The sequence below is a fragment of the Schistocerca serialis genome, chromosome 12 (genome assembly GCF_023864345.2).
Source record: "Schistocerca serialis cubense isolate TAMUIC-IGC-003099 chromosome 12, iqSchSeri2.2, whole genome shotgun sequence".
In the NCBI taxonomy this organism is placed as follows: domain Eukaryota; kingdom Metazoa; phylum Arthropoda; class Insecta; order Orthoptera; family Acrididae; genus Schistocerca; species Schistocerca serialis.
Window position 1 is genome coordinate 32,695,922 of NC_064649.1, and position 20,529 is coordinate 32,716,450.

Genomic DNA, 20,529 nt, shown 5'->3' on the forward strand with positions numbered 1-20,529 from the left:
CAGGATGACTAAATTTTTGTTTGGTGTTATTACTTTGCATACAATGAGTGTAACACGAGGGACGTCCCAAAAGTAAGTTTTGCCATTGTTTTTCAAAGAGAAGATGGTACATCAGGTGACACAAACAAACGCCACAATGTGTGCTGTGTACTGACAATGTGGTCGCCAATGGACGTGCCTGCTGTTATCTGTATGAATGGGCAGATGAGACTAGTGTACTAGTACGGTCAAGAAGTCATGTCAAATGGTTGGTCGCTGGTGTTGCATGTTAAGTGCTGTCCCTTCACATCCATGAATGAAAGCAACATTGCTAGAGTACAGAACACGGTGTTGTAGGATGGATGTGGCGTCCACACGGTGTACTGGCCATGCTCAGGCCCGTCACAGGCTTCATGATGTGTTGGGTTATGGAACAGTGTCGGCGAGTGCCAAGAAACCTGGTCCCAGATCACAAGAGCGCAAGAGCTGCAATCAGCCTCAGTCACTTGATGCAGTATGTGCAACAGCTAAATGAGTTCGCTTTTGCATGTCCATTCTTCTCATTGGTGGTTTGAGGGTCTTCAGCTGTTCACTTATGTAATAAAGTGGAACACCTGCAGTCGACCTTTCGATATTATTTATTATATGCCTATCGGTTCCGGTGCTTCAGTACACCATCTTCAGGCTTCACTTGACTATGAGGGGGTTGACTCCAATCGGATACACGATTCAGCAACGGTAAATACCTATGCTTTTCACAGACAACCTGTGCCCTGGTGTAAGCTGTCGTCAGCACGCCGGTCGGCAAAGAGTTTGCGAAAAGATCGATAATAGGCCCTGAATCAGGCGCACCTATCAGGAGGGAGGCCAAAGACAGATTCGCAAGCAACGCGCCGCCGACGCCCTCTCCACCGCTGGTATTTAGATCACGGCCACTGACTGGAGGGCCTAGTCAGTCACTGACAGTCAGCCCAGTCAGACGGTCAGTCAGTGAGCCAGAGTCGCAGCTGCGGTTAGCTCAGTTACTTGCTCAGTCGCTATTCTAGTTGGCTGTCCATGTCACTGGCTACGAGACTGTAGTGTTTATAGAGCTGCTTCACTAGCAGTGAGGCTAATGTGGACTATTACAGAAGAGCTTGTACCACAACAGCTTGCTTAAAGATAAGTAGCTTCCTGTTATTATGAATAAAGAACCCTGTTAATACAAGTGTGCAGCTTTGTAACGCTACACTAGTGCGCACGATACTTATTAAAGCCTGTACTATGGTAAGTTGACGGGCTTCACCTTATAAGAAAGGATTTTGGTATATATGTTGACCACGTGTACCTGAATGGAGGCAAAATCAGACTTTCACCCACTCAGTAACAACAATGTTACGTCAAGCAAGTCTGAAGTGCAACTACACGTTAGGACGGACAAGAAACGACACAGCAGATGCTACCAAATTGTTAATAATACGGTCGCCAGCCTAATTAGGCATTAAGAGAGTTTCTTCCCTGTACAAGTTGCTGTACTTTCATACAAAACAACACGTAATAACACTGCATAATATGGTAACTTTTAGAACCAGAAAATCTACTGAACTAATAATTTCACTTTCTGTACTAATATGGACGAGCCATAAATACACAACAATACACTATAATGTTTGCTACAAACTTCGTACTGTCTATTGATCTGATTAAATTCGGGCATAGGTTACCCTAGCAATACCACTTTCGAAACACACATACAATGTCAATTTTGAAAAAGGTAAAACACGGATAAATTTTGGTTTTATATTGACTTTAACTATGCTGGTCAAATCAGTTCAGTTCACTTCAGAATTCAAATGAATAGAAAAGAAAAAAAAGGGGGGGGGGGGGAGATCCTGAAACTGTTATGATCACTGTATTGAAAATATTGATTAAAGGATTCATTAAGCACTCAAGATTTCCAATAGGTGAGTTACTAATCTTTTTAGCTTATTTCATGCTCATTTAATTACCATTTTATCTGCCTCAAATAATTAAACTTCATTACTAAACCAATTTCAACATTATCTTCCAACTTTGCCAGACCTATATATTCATTAACAACAAAGTTCTTTAAACATTTTTCTCACATATCTAGAACTGCAGGTAATTATTATTAACATAAGCTTTAATTCTTCAGCTCGGGACACTCGGGTTGCACAACATGTGGAAAGGACCCTATCCAGGTTAATGATGAGGATAATTAAATGATAGGACAGTTCTAGTAAAAGTTAAATTGTTATTGAACAGTCAGGAACAAAAGTAACACTGGTCCACACGAATACAGTACTAAAAGTTTCAACCTGTTCGTGTCGATGCGGCGGTTGGCGGGCGGCGAGATGGCGAGGCGCAAAGCACACATACAATCACGGCTTTGGCTCTTGATGTATCGGCACTTTGTTTCTTCTTAGCGTCGCAATACTTTTCCATTTAGTGCCTATAGAATTTTGCCATGCTGTATAGTCGTCGGAAACGGCACATCCGAGGCTCAATGAAATCACGTTTTCCAGGAGAGCCTCCTCGATCCAGAACGTGTTACTTAGACCGATGCCCAACTCCGACTACTACTGCTGAGCCCGTTATGCCGTGCCGCGCTCGTGTGTATTTTCCCGCGCTAGCCTGCCATCCACCTTTTACCGCTCCCCTACAGACAGGGTATTCACCAAAGGTTTTGCATTCTACATATCCTAATACATTGCCTACGTATGGATCAGACGCACAATTACAACTTTAACATCTTACAATAGTTTCAACGTTTCTTACATTTCAATTCTGTTATAATATTGCTTGAAATTTGGCATAAACATTAATATTCACATCGAAAGTTGTTTATAGTTTCTTTAACACAATGGCAAGAAAAGAAAAAGAAATGAAATCAGAACATCGATTACACTAATTTATCTAAAATCAGAAGAAAAAATTGTTATATGTACAATAGTATAGCGTTGGTGTTGTTACACTGTGTTGTAGAAAGAAGACACCGGCCACCAAACAATACCCTCTCCCTTGCTTCAAGACTTGGTACAAGACTCTACAGTGGCAAGATGATACAAAAATCTGTAACAACGATGTTGTGTCTCCAACCATCAACCACACAATGCTGGTTACTGATGAATGATGTATATGATTGGCGTTAACCACCTCATCATCAGTTAAGGCCTGAAGATGGTGTACTGGAGCACTGAAACTGGTAGCTATATAATACATAACATTATAAGGACGACCGTAGATGAGCTCGTGTTCAGAATCAACACAGGCAATGAGACATGGGTGCATCGCTTTTCCCCAGAATCCAAGGCTGCCTCATTGGCGTGGAAGCACCCCAGTTCACCAGTGGAGAAAAACTTTAAAGTGTCACCCTCTGCCAGAAATGTTATGGCTATAGTGTTCTGGAACGCAAAGGGTATGATTCTTCTTGATTTCCTCCGGCAAGGGACTATCAATGTGGCACACTACTGCGACATCTTCACCAAACTCCCGCCATGAGCCAAGATCTTGAATGAAGGTTTTGTGCTCTTGGCCAAGAAATTGGATTGCACTCTACAACAAGCGTCTCAATGTCAGTTGAGATTACGTTGAAAAGTACTGCAAGGTGTGTGTTCCTGATGCCATGGTGTATTTGGTTTTGGCAATAAAGTTTCCGTGTGAAAAACAGTGACTTACTTTCAGAATATCCCTCGTAAATGAAGTATGAACTAATAATCAAGACAGTTATGAAACCGAAAATTTCCCTTCGGAATGATACGCTAGAAACTGACCTTTGGCAGGGAGTAGCCTTGTAGCGAGGTGTCCTCCGTCACCTTGTGCGGGACGCTGATGGGTGCGGGGGTGTTGATCCGCATCACCTCCCTCAGCGTGGCCTCAGTGTACGGCAGGCTGTAACAGGCGATCACATGTTTTTTCACTTGCGTGCCATTATCAAGCGGGCAACTTTGCTTCTAGGTGTGGTGTAACAGATTTTGACAGCTGTGCAGACTCCCATATGTAGAACATTGTTGTTGGTGTGGTCTTCAGTCCAGAGACTGGTTTGATGCAGCTCTCCATGCTACTCTATCCTGTGCAAGCTTCTTCATCTCCCAGTACTTATTGCAACCTACATCCTTCTGCATCTGCTTAGTGTATTCATCTCTTGGTCTCCCTCTACGATTTTTACCCTCCACGCTGCCCTCCAATGCTAAATTTGTGATCCCTTGATGCCTCAAAACATGTCCTACCAACCGATCCCTTCTTCTAGTCAAGTTGTGCCACAAACTTCTCTTCTCCCCAATCCTATTCAATACCTTCTCATTAGTTACATGATCAACCCACCTTATCTTCAGCATTCTTCTGTAGCACCACATTTCGAAAGCTTCTATTCTCTTCTTGTCCAAACTAGTTATCGTCCATGTTTCACTTCCATACATGGCCACACTCCATACAAAGACTTTCAGAAAGGACTTCCTGACACTTAAATCTATACTCGATGTTCACAAATTTCTCTTCTTCAGAAACGATTTCCTTGCCATTGCCAGTCTACATTTTATATCCACTCTACTTCGACCATCATCAGTTATTTTACTCCCTAAATAGCAAAACTCCTTTACTACTTTAAGTGTCTCATTTCCTAATCTAATTCCCTCAGGATCACCCGATTTAATTTGACTACATTCCATTATCCTCGTTTTGCTTTTGTTGATGTTCATCTTATATCCTCCTTTCAAGACACTATCCATTCCCTTCAACTGCTCTTCGAAGTCCTTTGCTGTCTCTGACAGAATTACAAAGTCATCGGCGAACCTCAAAGTTTTTACTTCTTCTCCATGAATTTTAATGCTTACTCTGAACTTTTCTTTTGTTTCCTTTACTGCTTGCTCAATATACAGATTGAATAGCATCGGGAAGAGGCTACAACCCTGTCTCACTCCCTTCCTAACCACTGCTTCCCTTTCATGCCCCTCGACTCTTATAACTGCCATCTGGTTTCTGTACAAATTGTAAATAGCCTTTCACTCCCTGTATTTTACCCCTGCCACCTACAGAATTTGAGAGAGAGTATTCCAGTCAACACTGTCAAAAGCTTTCTCTAAGTCTACAAATGCTAGAAACGTAGGTTTGCCTTTTCTTAATCTTTCTTCTAAGATAAGTCGTAAGGTTAGTATTGCCTCACGTGTTCCAACATTTCTACGGAATCCAAACTGATCTTCCCCGAGGTCGGCTTCTACCAGCTTTTCCATTCGTCTGTAAAGAATTTGTGTTAGTATTTTGCAGCTGTGACTTATTAAACTGATAGTTCGGTAATTTTCACATCTGTCAACACCTGGTTTCTTTGGGATTGGAATTATTATATTCTTCTTGAAGTCTGAGGGTATTTCGCCTGTCTCATACATCTTGCTCACCAGATGGTAGAGTTTTGTCATGACTGGCTCTCCCAAGGCCATCAGTAGTTCTAATGGAATGTTGTCTATTCCAGGGGCCTTGTTTCGACTCAGGTCTTTCAGTGCCCTGTCAAACTCTTCACGCAGTATCTTATCTCCCATTTAGTCTTCGTAGAACATAGAGATAGGCATCTATGCACTGAAAGGCAGCTGAAAACGAATAAGTTACCAGGTCAGATGGACTCCACATTTAGTTTTACAGAGAGTACTCTTCAGCATTGGCCCCATACTTAGCTTGCATCTAGCGGTAATTACTCGCCCTGCTAAAATTCCTAAGTGACTGTCTGGAAAGATCTACAATATCACAGACCAACATCTTTAATACTTCAGAGTTCCTGAGTAAATTCGAAATTGGTCAATAAATTTTCTTGAGGAACGAAAACTCACACCGACAAACCAGAACGAAATCCCATGAACCATGGATGAAGGGCAACAGGCGGCTTCAATTTTCCTACATTTACAGAAAATATTTGACATAATACCACTCTGTGAATCATTAACGAAGATCTGAACATACACAGCAGGCTCCCAGATACGTGGGTGGTTCAAATGGTTCAAATGGCTCTGAGCACTATGGAACTTAACATCTGAGGTCATCAGTTCCCTAGAACTTAGAACTACTTAAACTTAACTAACCTAAGGACATCACACACATCCATGCCTGAGGCAGGATTCGAACCTGCGACTGTAGCGGTGTGCGGTTCCAGACAGAAGCGCCTAGAACCGCTCGGCCACAACGGCCGGCTACTTGGATAGCTCAAAGACTTTTTAAGTACGAGCACTCAGAGCATTCAAAAAATTTCCGTTTGGCGACATTGCTGCACCGTACATGCAACGTAGCGCGACTCCAATGCAGACATATAAGGACCAACACATAGGCAAGAGATCGGCGTGGTATTCGTGTCTTTCCGACATGTATGCAGAAAGGTGATCTATGGACACGTTATTACCACAAACGTCTAAATAAGATCAACGTTCTGTTATTCTTTTCTTGACTACCGAAGGAAAAATACCGGTAGACACCCATCAGGGAATGAAGATGGGAATGAGCCAGCATGTCTGTAGAAAACCACCTTTGTGAAATGGTACACAAAGTTCTCTGCTGGTCGCGATTCGACAAAAGACGCTGGTCTATCTAGGAGGCCAGCAAAAGTTACGCAGACTCAAGGCGGGAGACAGTGGAGCACCTGCCCTATAGTCCTAATCTCGCTCCATTCGATTATCATGCTTTTGATCCCTTAAAAATTTGACTTGAAGGGGCGACGATTTCTGTCGAACGAGGATGTGCAGCAGGCAGTTTATGGACTTCCTCAAGCAGCAGGACACGGTGTTTTAGCAGACAGTTATTTCCAGTCTGGTGCATCGACAGAATGATTGCGCCAATTCTCACAGTAATTTTGCCTGATTGGCATGCCGATCATTGTGTGTGCAGCCTTTGAATGGAAACTTTTTGATCGCCCCATATATTAGAACCTACTGTAAAGTCCTGGATAGTGAGTGTTCACCTGATACAAAAGTATAACTCTGAGTGCCCCATGGAAGTGTGATAGGACTTCTCTTGTTCTCTATACACATAAACGATCTTATGGATGTGGTGAGCAGAAATCTGCGGCTGTTTGCTGATACGCTTTAGTGTACAGGAGTTTAGTTTTTGAGTAAATACAGGTGGATAGAAGATGACTTACTGTTAGATATAATTTCTAGTTGATGTGATAAATGGTAGCTTGTTTTAAATGTGGCATAAGTTAAAGAAGATGAGTAGAAAAAAATATTCTGTAGTGTTCAAATACAGTAATAGTGGTGTGCTGCTTGGCTCGCATAGAATTTAATGCTGCAAAGCAACATGAAGCGGAGTGAGTATGTAGTACCAGTTGTAGGGTAGGCAAATTGTCGACTTCAGTTTATTGGGAGAAATCTAGGAAGTTTAATCTGTTATCTAGTATCTGTTACATGTAAAAAACAGAGTGGACGTGTGTATGCGTGTATGTCCACGATCTCCTACTAAACACATAGGTCGATTTCAACCAGATTTGTCACAGAAACGACAGGCGTCAGTAGTATCAGTACTGTGGGTCTATAACCTCCTAGCTCCAACAGGAGCGGAGATATGGACAAAAACGTATTTTTCCAGCCCTTTGCGTGTGGGCTGCCTTTCATGACACATGTTGTGTGGGAACAGAACCCGCCATGTTAGCCGAGAGCGCTAATGCGCTGCTTCCTGGACTCGGGTGGGCGCGCCGGTCCCAGTTCGAATCCGCCCGGCAGATTAACGACGCCATGGATGCGGTTTTTAGGCGGTTTTCGACATTCCACCAGGTGAATACCCGGCTGGTCCCCACGTCCCCCCTCAGTTAAAAGACTCGCAGACATTAGCAACACATTCGCACTGTTTCATGATTTACACTAGACACAGACAGCTGGGGTACACTAATTCCATCTCGGGGGGTATGGGGTGGTGGCAGGAAGGGCATCTGGCCACCGCTTAAGATTAACCATGCCAAATCTGTACTTAACCCTGCCAATCCTGCGCACGATACAGGACAAGGCAGTAGCAAAGGAAAGCTTGTGTGGGAACAGAAACGACTTGCCAATTCAACCTGATTTGCAGGGAAGCCTAAATGTCAGGGACAAGAAACGGTTTTCTGATTTATATGCTACCCTGCATCACAAATGTGTTAGAGTAGTATAGACCTGCTTTATCGGTCTGTGCTGCATGGCGGCCTGGAGAAAACAAACGATTTTCAAGACTGTGACGTGTAGCATGCCCTGTACGGCAACTGTGTTGTGGGAATAGTGTGAGTCAGGTTTATTGAACTGTACTGCATGTGCTACAATTACTGATGAGCATGGCTTGGAACAGGGCAATATGAATAGAGGAGGGGATGGGCCAAGTGAAACAATGAGGGAATGGACAGAGAGAGGGAAGAAGGGGGAGATGTACGAGGCAGCTGAAAGGTGTAGAGGGATAGTGGGTAGGTAGAAAAGAAAGAGGGGGTGGCGGAGATGTAAAAAGAGAGGGGAAGGAGGATATGGTCAGAGGGAGGAGGAGTAGGAATATATGGTCAGAGAGAAGGAGTGGAGACAATGGACAATGTGAATAGGAGGAGGAGGTGAAGAGACAGAGAGTGTGGGAATGAGGAGATAGACAGGAGGTGGAAAGGTGAAATGAAAGATGGAAGATGGAGGAAGGAAGAGGTGGACACAGAGAGGAGGAGAAGGAGGAGGTGTGTTTAATATATGTGTCAAATACATATTTGAGCTAAGCCACGGCGAAAAGGCTAGTTCATTTATGAAGGAGACTGTAAACAGAACACTTTTGCAACCCGCTGCTGAGTACTGCTCGAATGTTTGGTATCCATACCAGGTTTGGTTAATGTAAGGCATTGAAGCAACTAAGAAGCACACTGCTAGATTTGTCACCAGTAGGTTCAGTAAACACACGAGTACTATGGAACTGCTCTGTGAAATCAAATAGCATCTCTGGGTGGAAGATGACATTCTTTCTATGAAACGCTATTGAGGTAGTCTAGAAAATCGGCATTTGCGACTGCTACGACTAAGACACATCTCATGTAATGATTGCAAAGTCAAGATAGGAGAAAGCAGGACTCTTACAGAAGCATTTAGACAGTCACTTTCCCCTCACTTCGCTTGCGAGTGGAACAGGAAATGATGACCAACAGCGGCGGAGAGTGCCTTCCACCATGCACTATATGGTGGGTTGTATAGTATTTACAGGAGGTGGAAATACAGGAAAACCGTTGGCATCCAAAACAGCTTCTAATCTTCTCAGAATATGTAGGTACAGCTCCTGTATGGTTTTCAAGCGAGTGTTCTACCATTCTTCCCCCAAAATAGTGGCAAGATCAGGTAATGATGATGGAGCTGGATAGCTATCATACACCTATCTCTCCAAAGTACATGTCAACGGCTCAATAATATTGAGATGCAGTAGCCAGGCGAGACGTGATAATTCATCTTCATTCTCACAAAACTAGTCCTGGATTATGTGAGCCGGGTGAACAGGTTCTGTCGTCTGTTACACAGATTCGCCACTGAGGAACAAGTATTGTGCCGTGGGTTGGACTTGGAAGGATAAATGGTCCCATAATCCTCGGAGAGTAGCCATGATACCTAAGGAATATCACACTGTGGCTGCCCAAACCATTACCAAACCCATGCTGTATTTCACTGTTGGCGGCAAGCAGTCTGTATCACAGGCTTGGGATGGCTCACTGCAGATGTAAGCTCGGGCAGAAGTTGGAAACAGTGTGGAACAGGGCTCATCGACCAAGTGACTTCTTTCCATTGCTCCATAGTCTAGGTTTTACTGCTTCGGCACCACATTTTCTTGTTACAGGCATTTGCATCACTGATGAATTCCACCTTGCCCTGAAGTTCTCAGCTTATGAGCACCCTTCATGTTGTCCTCTCATTTTTCGTCAAAATCGTCTTCAATGACAGCCCATCATGGTCAGTCAACATACACTTTCGTTTGCGTTGTTGTTTAGTGTAGGATGTTCTTTCACCATCTCTGTATGCAGTATAAATCTTCGATACAGTGCCTCTTGAAACACCAAATACTTCAGTTAACTTGGTTACGAAAGCGCTCACCATACGAACACCAACAATTTTCCCACGTTCGAATTCATTTAGCTCCAACATAGTGTGTACCGAACGAGGTGGCGCAGTGGTTATCACACTGGACTCGCATTCGGGAGGAGGACGGTTCAAAATGGTTCAAATGGCTCTGAGCACTATGGGACTTAACTTATGAGGTCATTAGTCCCCTAGGACTTAGAACTAGTTAAACCTGACTATCCTAGGGACATCACACACATTCATGCCCGAGGCAGGATTCGAACCTGCGACTGTAGCGGTCGCGCGGTTGCAGACTGTAGCACCTAGAACCTCTCTGCCACCCCAGCCGGCGACGGTTCAAACTCGAGAGCGGCTATCCTGATTTACGTTTTCCGTGATTTCCCTAAATCGTTTCAGGAAATGCAGGGGTAGTTCCTGTGAAAAGGCACTGCCGGCTTCCTTCTCATTCTTCCCTAAACCGATGAGGCCGATGACATCGTTGTTTGGTCCTCTCCCCCAAATCAACCATCCAACCATCTACATTCACATCTACATGGATACTCTGCAAATCATATTCAAGTGCCTGGCAGAGGGTTCACCGAACCACATTCACAATAATTCTCTATTAGTCCTATCTCGTGCAGCGCGCGGAAAAAATGAACACACATACCTCTCCGTGCAAGCTCTGATTTCCTTTATTTTATTATGATGATCGTTTCTTTCTGTGTAGGTTGGCGTCAACAAAATATTTTCTCACTCTGAGGAGAAAACTGGTGATTATAATTTCGTGAGGAGATTCCGCCACGGCGAAAAACGCCTTTGCTTTAATGATGTCCATCCCAAATCCTGTATCATTTCAGTGACACTCTGTCTCCTATTTCGCGATACTACAAAGCGTGCTGCCCTTCTTTGATCTCTCTCGATGTACTCCGTCAATCCTACCTGGTCAAGATCCCACATCGTGCAGCATTATTCTAAAAGAGGACGGGCAAGCGTAGTGTAGGCAGTCTCTTTAGTAGATCTGTCACATTTTCTAAGTGTCCTGCCAATTAAACACAGTCTTTGTTTAGCCTTCCCCATAACATTTTCTGTGTGTTCCTTCCAATTTAAGTTGTTCGTAATTGTAATTCCTAGGTATTTAGTTGAGTTTATGGCCTTTAGATTTGACTGATTTATCGTGTAACCGAAGTTTAACGGATTCCTGTCAGCACTCATGTGGATGACCTCACACTTTTCGTTATTTAGGATCAATTGGTAATGTTTGCGCCATACGGGTATCTTTTCTAAATCGTTTTGCAATTTCTTTTGATCTTCTGACGACTTTATTAGTCGATAAACGACAGTATCAACCGCAAACAACCTAAGACGGCTACTCAGATTGTCTCATAAATCGTTTATGCAGATAAGAAACAGCAAAGGGCCTATAATACTACCTTTGGGAACGCCAGGAATCACATCCGTTTTACTCGACAACTTTCCGTCAGTTACTACGAACTGTGACCTCTGTGACAGGAAATCACGAATCCAGTCACATAACTGAGACGGTATTCCATAAGCTCGCAATTTCATTACAAGCCGCCTGTGTGGTACAGTGTCAAAAAGCCTTCTGGAAATCTAGGCATACAGAATCAATTTGAAATCCCTTGTCAGTAGCACTGAACACTTCGTGTGAATAAAGAGCTAGTTGAGTTTCACAAGACCGAAGTTTTCTAAATCAGCGTTGATTGTGTGTCAAGCATAATGGAGTCACAACTACACACAAACACTATTCTGACCACGATTGACACTCGCACCGTATTGAGGACATTGCGCAGTCGCCATTCGTGGTCAAATGCAACAGCACAACCTCCAGGCTTGGGTAGGGTCAGCATTTACGTTCAAACACGCTTTTCTCACGATGTTTTCAAATTTTTGTCCAATCCCTGAATGCAGATGTAGATGATGGGCCTCAGAGTCCAGAAAATGAAAACAACGGCTACATTATTATAGAAATGGATGGGGTCACCAAACCTTTTTTTTTTTTAGAAAAAAAAACTGTTACTTATTGGGGAGGAAAATTCAAGTATTCACACTGAGGCAAGCACAGGAGGTAGAGAACTGCAACCATGTGCCCAATATCCACCTCACGTTCCTGGTCGATTTAAATACAGCTTGATTATCAGTCATTTCCATCCACTTACGTAACTGTATGCACATGGCTCGTATTCAATAATTCAGAACGTACCAACACGTAAATATGGTCACCGTTTATTCGAAAAACAGTTAACCGTAGCAGTTCCGCTTTGTTCTCCCAATCGTCTATCATTACAAACCATTCTCACTACAAACATTCTAGTTCTCAAATGTTCCCCATAAAAACCACAAAGAAAACTTAACTGAAGTATCATGTACATGGCAACTATGGTTTCCTGTCATTCATACGCGGTTGTCGACTTTAATACTTGCCCTACTTTGGATGAGAACACTATAGTATGTTCACAACGCCCTGAACGAATAAAACGGTTATCACACACTCAATATTATTGATACAATAACATTGTGTGAATATATAGAGTAAAACTCGAGGCCAAGAACGGGACAATATTATTGTGCACTATATGAAGGGTGATTATAATTAAAGTTCCAGTTTCAAAATGATGTAAAAAAGAACTGCTACTCAGAGTGACGTCAAATCTGCGCGGAATATCATCGAAAAAGGGGGAAATGTTGTGGAAACAAAAGAAAATTTTCCCACTAGATGGCATTGTAAGCGTCATGGCGTAAATGTGTTCGGCTACAAATGATACATGATTCGCGGTACCACAGCTGTAGTGTGAGTTGCATATTATACCAACCGTACTGTGCAATGTGCATTACCGCATAAGTCTGACATTCAACATTTGTGGTACTGCTAGTTAGATAAGCCTATCCATCACGGCAGGGTCGCACCACACCCGATAGGAAAAATCGGTTTGTAATTGTCCTGAGGCCAAAAAGCGCATAAAAAGCAACAGTGAAATAGATTTTATTTTCCTGATGGCAAAAATCACATAAAATACAAAATGAGATCAGTTTTTAGCTAACCTGAGGCTGGTGCAAGACAGGTTCATAATGCTATCCACCGTTTTCTGACAAAAGTTGAAACCGAGTAACAGCATGTTCCACAACAGATCGGACTGTCTCAGAAGTCAGGTCCAGAATGCGCTGCGCAATGCGTACCTCCAATACAGCTACTTTTGCAGTTGCAGCACTCAACACAGCGTCTGTCGGAGAACCTCACAGCCAGAAGTCACACGGATTAAGAACAGTTTATTTGGATGGCCGGGCTGTAGGGAAGTGACGGCTGATAATTCCAGCATTTCCGAAAGGCCTCTGCATCACCTGATTCACTGGCTGTACAAAATGCGAAGGAGCGCATTGTTGCATATACACTCCTGGAAATGGAAAAAAGAACACATTGACACCGGTGTGTCAGACCCACCATACTTGCTCCGGACACTGCGAGAGGGCTGTACAAGCAATGATCACACGCACGGCACAGCGGACACACCAGGAACCGCGGTGTTGGCCGTCGAATGGCGCTAGCTGCGCAGCATTTGTGCACCGCCGCCGTCAGTGTCAGCCAGTTTGCCGTGGCATACGGAGCTCCATCGCAGTCTTTAACACTGGTAGCATGTCGCGACAGCGTGGACGTGAACCGTATGTGCAGTTGACGGACTTTGAGCGAGGGCGTATAGTGGGCATGCGGGAGGCCGGGTGGACGTACCGCCGAATTGCTCAACACGTGGGGCGTGAGGTCTCCACAGTACATCGATGTTGTCGCCAGTGGTCGGCGGAAGGTGCACGTGCCCGTCGACCTGGGACCGGACCGCAGCGACGCACGGATGCACGCCAAGACCGTAGGATCCTACGCAGCGCCGTAGGGGACCGCACCGCCACTTCCCAGCAAATTAGGGACACTGTTGCTCCTGGGGTATCGGCGAGGACCATTCGCAACCGTCTCAATGAAGCTGGGCTACGGTCCCGCACACCGTTAGGCCGTCTTCCGCTCACGCCCCAACATCGTGCAGCCCGCCTCCAGTGGTGTCGCGACAGGCGTGAATGGAGGGACGAATGGAGACGTGTCGTCTTCAGCGATGAGAGTCGCTTCTGCCTTGGTGCCAATGATGGTCGTATGCGTGTTTGGCGCCGTGCAGGTGAGCGCCACAATCAGGACTGCATACGACCGAGGCACACAGGGCCAACACCTGGCATCATGGTGTGGGGAGCGATCTCCTACACTGGCCGTACACCACTGGTGATCGTCGAGGGGACACTGAATAGTGCACGGTACATCCAAACCGTCATCGAACCCATCATTCTACCATTCCTAGACCGGCAAGGGAACTTGCTGTTCCAACAGGACAATGCACGTCCGCATGTATCCCGTGCCACCCAACGTGCTCTAGAAGGTGTAAGTCAACTACCCTGGCCAGCAAGATCTCCGGATTTGTCCCCCATTGAGCATGTTTGGGACTGGATGAAGCGTCGTCTCACGCGGTCTGCACGTCCAGCACGAACGCTGGTCCAACTGAGGCGCCAGGTGGAAATGGCATGGCAAGCCGTTCCACAGGACTACATCCAGCATCTCTACGATCGTCTCCATGGGAGAATAGCAGCCTGCATTGCTGCGAAAGGTGGATATACACTGTACTAGTACCGACATTGTGCATGCTCTGTTGCCTGTGTCTATGTGCCTGTGGTTCTGTCAGTGTGATCATGTGATGTATCTGGCCCCAGGAATGTGTCAATAAAGTTTCCCCTTCCTGGGACAATGAATTCACGGTGTTCTTATTTCAATTTCCAGGAGTGTAAATGGTCCTACCACACATCCACGTCGTTGAAGGGTTGGTGTGATGTATGTGCGCAAAAGACTGTCGTAACATTTTCCAGAGATCTACAGGTAATCGGACCTGCAGGACTCATCACATTGAAAAAAAACATGGCCCTACGATAAACGATGCCGTCAAACCGCATCACACAATCATCTTTGCAGAATGAAGTGGTACCCGCTGATGTGCGTGCGGATTTTCCCTTGCCCGCATTCCGTAGTTCTGTGTACTGAGATGTCCTCGGAAATGGGCTTCGTCTGTCCACGTAATGTCCCATGGTCATTAGACGTCGATTTCCATGCCAGCAAGAAATTCCACAGCAAGAGTTTGTCTTACTGGCGGGTCAGCAGGGACCAATTCCTGAACATGGGTGGTTTTGTGTGGATAGCAACGCAGGATGATTCGTAGGATTTTATGCACCGTGCTCGCAGGCATATCCAATGTCCGGGCAATTCCCCGCTCACTGGATGATTGCACACGACCACTCAACCTCTCCTGCAATACTGTGGCCACATCTTCGACAGACATCGGATCAACTGGTAGAATACTGAGGAAGTGCAATCAGTCTACAAAAGAGATTGCCAGAAAAACACTCGTGCGACCCTTCCTAGAATATTTAAAAATGGCTCTGAGCACTATGGGACTCAACTGCTGTGGTCATAATTCCCCTAGAACTTAGAACTACTTAAACCTAACTAACCTAAGGACAGCACACAACACCCAGCCATCACGAGGCAGAGAAAATCCCTGACCCCGCCGGGAATCGAACCCGGGAACCCGGGCGTGGGAAGCGAGAACGCTACCGCACGACCACGAGATGCGGGCTCCTAGAATATTGCTCAAGTGTATGGGACCCAAAGCAGATAGGACTAACAGGGGATATTGAACGTATGCAGAGAAGGGCACCACGAATGGTCACAGGTTTTTGAATCCATGGGAGTAGTGTCACAGACATACTGAAGGAAACTTCCTGGCAGATCAAAACTGTGTGCCGGAATGAGACTCGGACTCGGGACCTTTGCCTTTCGCGGGCAAGTGCTCTACCATCTGAGCTACCCAAGCACGACTCACGCCCCGTCCTCACAACTTTACTTCTGCCAGTACCTCGTCTCCTACCTTCCAAACTTTGCAGAAGCTCTCCTGCGAACCTTGCAGAACTAGCACTCCTGAAAGGAAGGATACTGCGGAGACATGGCTTAGCCACAGCCTGGGGGATGTTTCCAGAAGGAGATTTTCACTCTGCAGCGGAGTGTGCGCTGATATGAAACTTCCTGGCAGATTAAAACTGTGTGCCGGACAGAGACTCGAACTCGGGATCGTTGCTTTTTGCGGGCAAGTGTTCTACCATCTGAGCTATCCAAGCACGACTCACGCCCGGTCCTCACAGCTCACACATGGGTAGCTCAGATGGCAGAGCACTTGCCCGCAAAAGGCAAAGGTGCCGAGTTCGAGTCTCGGTCTGGCACACAGTTTTAATCTGCCAGGAAGTTTCACATCAGCGCACACTCCACTGCTGAGTGAAACTCTCATTCTGGATACTGAAGGAGTATTGACATAAACTATCCCGAGAAAGTCTGTTACCAAAGTTTCAAGAACCGCCTTTAAATGATTAGTCTAGGGATATACTGCAACCCCCTACGTATCGCTCACAGAGCGATCGTGAGGATAAGATTGGAATAATTACTGCACGCTCAGAGGCATTTAAACAATCGTTCTTCCCACGCTCCATACGTGGATGGAACAGGAGGAAGCCCTAATAACTGGTACAATGGGACGTACCCTCTGCCACGCACCTCACGGTGGTTTGCAGAGTATAGATGTAGAGCCAGCCTCTGTGGCCGAGGGGTTCTAGGCGCTTCAATCTGGAACCGCGTGACCGCTACGGTCGCAGGTTCGAATCCTGCCTCGGGCATGGGTGTGTGTGATGTCCTTAGGCTAGTTAGGTTTAAGTAGTTCTAAGTTCTAGGTGACTGATGACCTCAGATGTTAAGTTCCATAGAGGTCAGAGCCATATAGATGTAGATGTAGAACCTGTCGTTCCGAATTTCGTAATCATTTTCCCCAGACCCTTGGTAGACACCGGACCAATGTCTTTTTTCATACCATTGAGCATCCGCAACTTCTGCAGGGCTCCTGGCGCAGTCACAGTTCTTGCCAAAGAGCTTTACCAGCAGCGCGCGATCCTTCAAGGAAACAGCCATGCTGGACGCCTCAGTTGCAAGCTAACGAACAACTATGCACTTCAAGTCTTTTACTTTGCAGTTTCTGTCGTTTACAGAGCTATTTAGTGGCACAACTTTCGATAATTTTTTTGTTGCCATTACGTTTTCTCCTACTTCGATAATATTCCGCTCAAATTTGACGTCACTATGAGCATTGTTTCTTTACAACAATCATAATCACCCTGTATATTTGGGACACGTCCCTTAGAACTCTGCCTTCGTAGCAAACAAATGTGCGCTCGACGATGAGGACGTGTGTTGCGAGTTGCTTGCCTATCTTTCAAAACACAAACATAAATTATGCAGAACTAGCGAAATACGCCCAAGAAGCTTTCTGTAAACATTTCAATGAACCAGGCTTTCTTTCATGGCATCATATATTCGTAAACCTCAACTTCAGCTAATTAGAAATTAAACAAGTCGGCTGTATAACTTTTCGCGTACATGTGCTGTTTACTGCGTGATACTGTACTCCGACCACTGTTGCAAACGAAATAAAAAAATTATGCTGATCGATAGCTTACACGGTACTCTGTCTGTTACAAGTGTTTCAAGAAAACTAAACTTGTATGCTCACTGGTCTTATTTGCCAATTGTGAGAACTGCTACAAGGAAAATAGGCAGTTCTGATTACTGTCATGATACAATGTGTAACACCCCAAGAAATCCGAAAACCCAAATAAGAATGTCACTATAATTTAAAGTAGGGAACAGTGTTATCCTGACATGTACGACAACTTTGAGAATAATATAACACCTTAAAGTTTTGATGAACACCAATTTCAATAATTACTGAGTATGTCATGATATAAAGCTAGAAAGAAAGCTTTTTTTAATTAGCTATCAAACATCTTAGTAATAATTGCAAATCAGTACGACGAAAGTTAAGTCCAAAGTAATATGTCGCTCTGAGATAACATTTGTTGTGAAAGAGAGTTGTAAACGCGGCGAAAAGGAAATTCAATGCGTTTACAATGCTCGATCATGGAAAAGTTAGTTGCTTGCTAGCTTGCTTGTTATCAAGTCCAGAGAGAGCAACGTTTGTTATAGTACTACAAACGGAACGCTACGAGATTATTTCTATTAAAAAAAAAAGTAATATTGTGTGATGGAGATGCGCGGACTTTGTTCTCAGTTATTCTGACTTGAGAACTTGAAATGAAGTGGTATTCTGATAGTGCACGACGAGTTAACGAACTTTAATTATTGGAGATATTGTTGTTGGACTCAACCTTCATCGAAGTAAACAGTTACAACTCAGAATGGACATAGCATCGAAGACTGCAATACCTGATTAGCCTGGAGTAGGAAACATTAATACGACCACACGAAGATAATACAAATACGCCGATTGTAAAAGTTGTCGTAATTATCACGATCACCGAACTGAAAAGAATCTTAATTAATCTGATCCATCGGTGTGCGTGTGGTGTGATGATTATAAACTAACTGCTAATAAGGAACAATAAAATTGTTCGTCAGTAATGGAAATCTAACGTGTTGACTGTGTGATAGATGATGATCAAAATTAATTAACTGTGAACATTTTAATTGAAAGAGTGACTTGATGAACATTGAGCATTGAAAGGAGTGTTTTGCCGCAATAATATCACGACGCACGAAAGCAAGATAGCATTATAGATTATCTCTGGATTTGCGTCGTGCAGTAGTGAACAATTTTGTCTAGCAACGTAACAACACCTGCTGATACTGAACCGCAAACGAATTTTCCCTAGCATCAGTGATGTGAAACGACGCCGATGATGAATGATTCACTCAGTACTGCAATAACAAACTAACGGGGCATAGCAAATCATCATAAAACCATAAAAGACAATTAAAATCAGCAGTTCGCATCGCTGAGAAGACTGTGCGGACTCGCAAACGCAAACTTTCATACATTACGCGAGGAACAGTTTTCTTTAGAGATTTCCAGGTGCTGTTCCAAGTTATCCGACGCGGACAGACAACCATCACTGCGCGTCGCGTCTCCATTCCACCGACAGAGCTGTAGCAGTACCGGCTCAACATCAACAGCGACAACAAAAGGGGAGAGCGGACGTCACACATGGTGTTCGGTTTCCTCTGCTGTTGTGAACAACAACGTACCTGGCTTCTCCTGATCAATCAGAAATTTCACTACTGGTGCTGCCTGATGCTTTCAACAGTCCGTGCACGACAGCGCACGTCAGCAATACGTTCCAAAAAGCAGTGAGCGAAAATGCGATTTTTCAGGGGACCATATCTCTGCTTCTGTTGACCACAGACATAAGGGACCAAGTGTTTTCGATAGCCCATGGTCTAGTTACCGTCTGTATACCTATCAGAAGGCCCGACATAATGCAGCTATCCTGTTGTTCAGGGTCAAAATTTAAACATTACACACTTCCTGCAGCCCAGTCAAATTGAGCGAATCGGTTGGTTCTTTTGCATTAGGCGTGGTGTAGTGTATACCTCAGGACGGCTTCTTAGAAAACTTCGAAAAACCATAATTTTTTGGTACTAAAAGTACCAATCGTGGGGATGGCAATTCCTATCGTTTATATTCATGGTAGATTGTCGACATTTTTACCAGACGTTGTTAAGATGATATTCTCGTGAAACTTCAAAACTCTTTTCGATATCGTTATCTGCTACTGAGATCCAGAGGTTCAAAGTTACTGCACATACGCACGTAATATCCGGCCCGAGGCGTAAATGCAGTTTTAATTGAAATTAATAGTTCCAGGGTCATCACAAGAGTTATGAGGCGACCAAACTAAATTTAATTCACTGTTTTTTTAACAGTAAAACTTCATAACGCGCTGCCTCTGTATAATGGGCACTTGTCGCCTACACAAATAAGCCCAAACTGGTACTGCAGTGAGAAAAATGGGTTGATACGGGTCTTAATATGCCTGACAAAAACATAAAATGACTGACAAAAATTATGTAAAATTGGGAACTCTGACAAATTTAGTAAAATATTTCTAATAACATTTTTACTCTTATAAGATACAAATCATAAGCCGGGCGTTTCTGATGAATTGCAAAAAATGGTTCAAATGGCTCTGAGCACTATGGGACTTAACATCTATGGTCATGAGTTCCCTAGAACTACTTAAACCTAACGAACCTAAGGACATCACACAACACCCAGTCATCACGAGGCAGAGAAAATCCCTGACCCCGCCGGGACCCGAACCCGGGAACCCGGGCGCGGGAAGCGAGAACGCTACCGCACGACCACGAGCTGCAGACGATGAATTGCAGTCGATGAGCAAAGACACCAGAGAAAATGTAAAGCAAACGATTTTGTGTTAACCTTATGTCACGAGCGCTTATTGTTATTTATGTGAGTCAAATGGTTCAAATGACTCTAAGCACTATGGGACTTAACAGCTGAGGTCATGAGTCCCCTAAACTTAGAACTAATTAAACCTAACTAAGGACATCACACACATCCATGCCCGAGGCAGGATTCCAACC

General features: G+C 44.4%; 1 protein-coding gene across 1 annotated transcript in view; it reads right to left on the reverse strand.

Annotated features, from left to right (window-relative positions):
• Positions 1 to 20,529, reverse strand: part of LOC126428415 (probable cytochrome P450 304a1) — a 117,908-nt gene that overhangs the window by 21,754 nt on the left and 75,625 nt on the right. Inside the window, exon 7 of the mRNA XM_050090341.1 lies at positions 3,753 to 3,870. Coding sequence (XP_049946298.1) covers positions 3,753 to 3,870 — 118 coding nt within the window. The remainder of the gene's footprint in view (positions 1 to 3,752; positions 3,871 to 20,529) is intronic.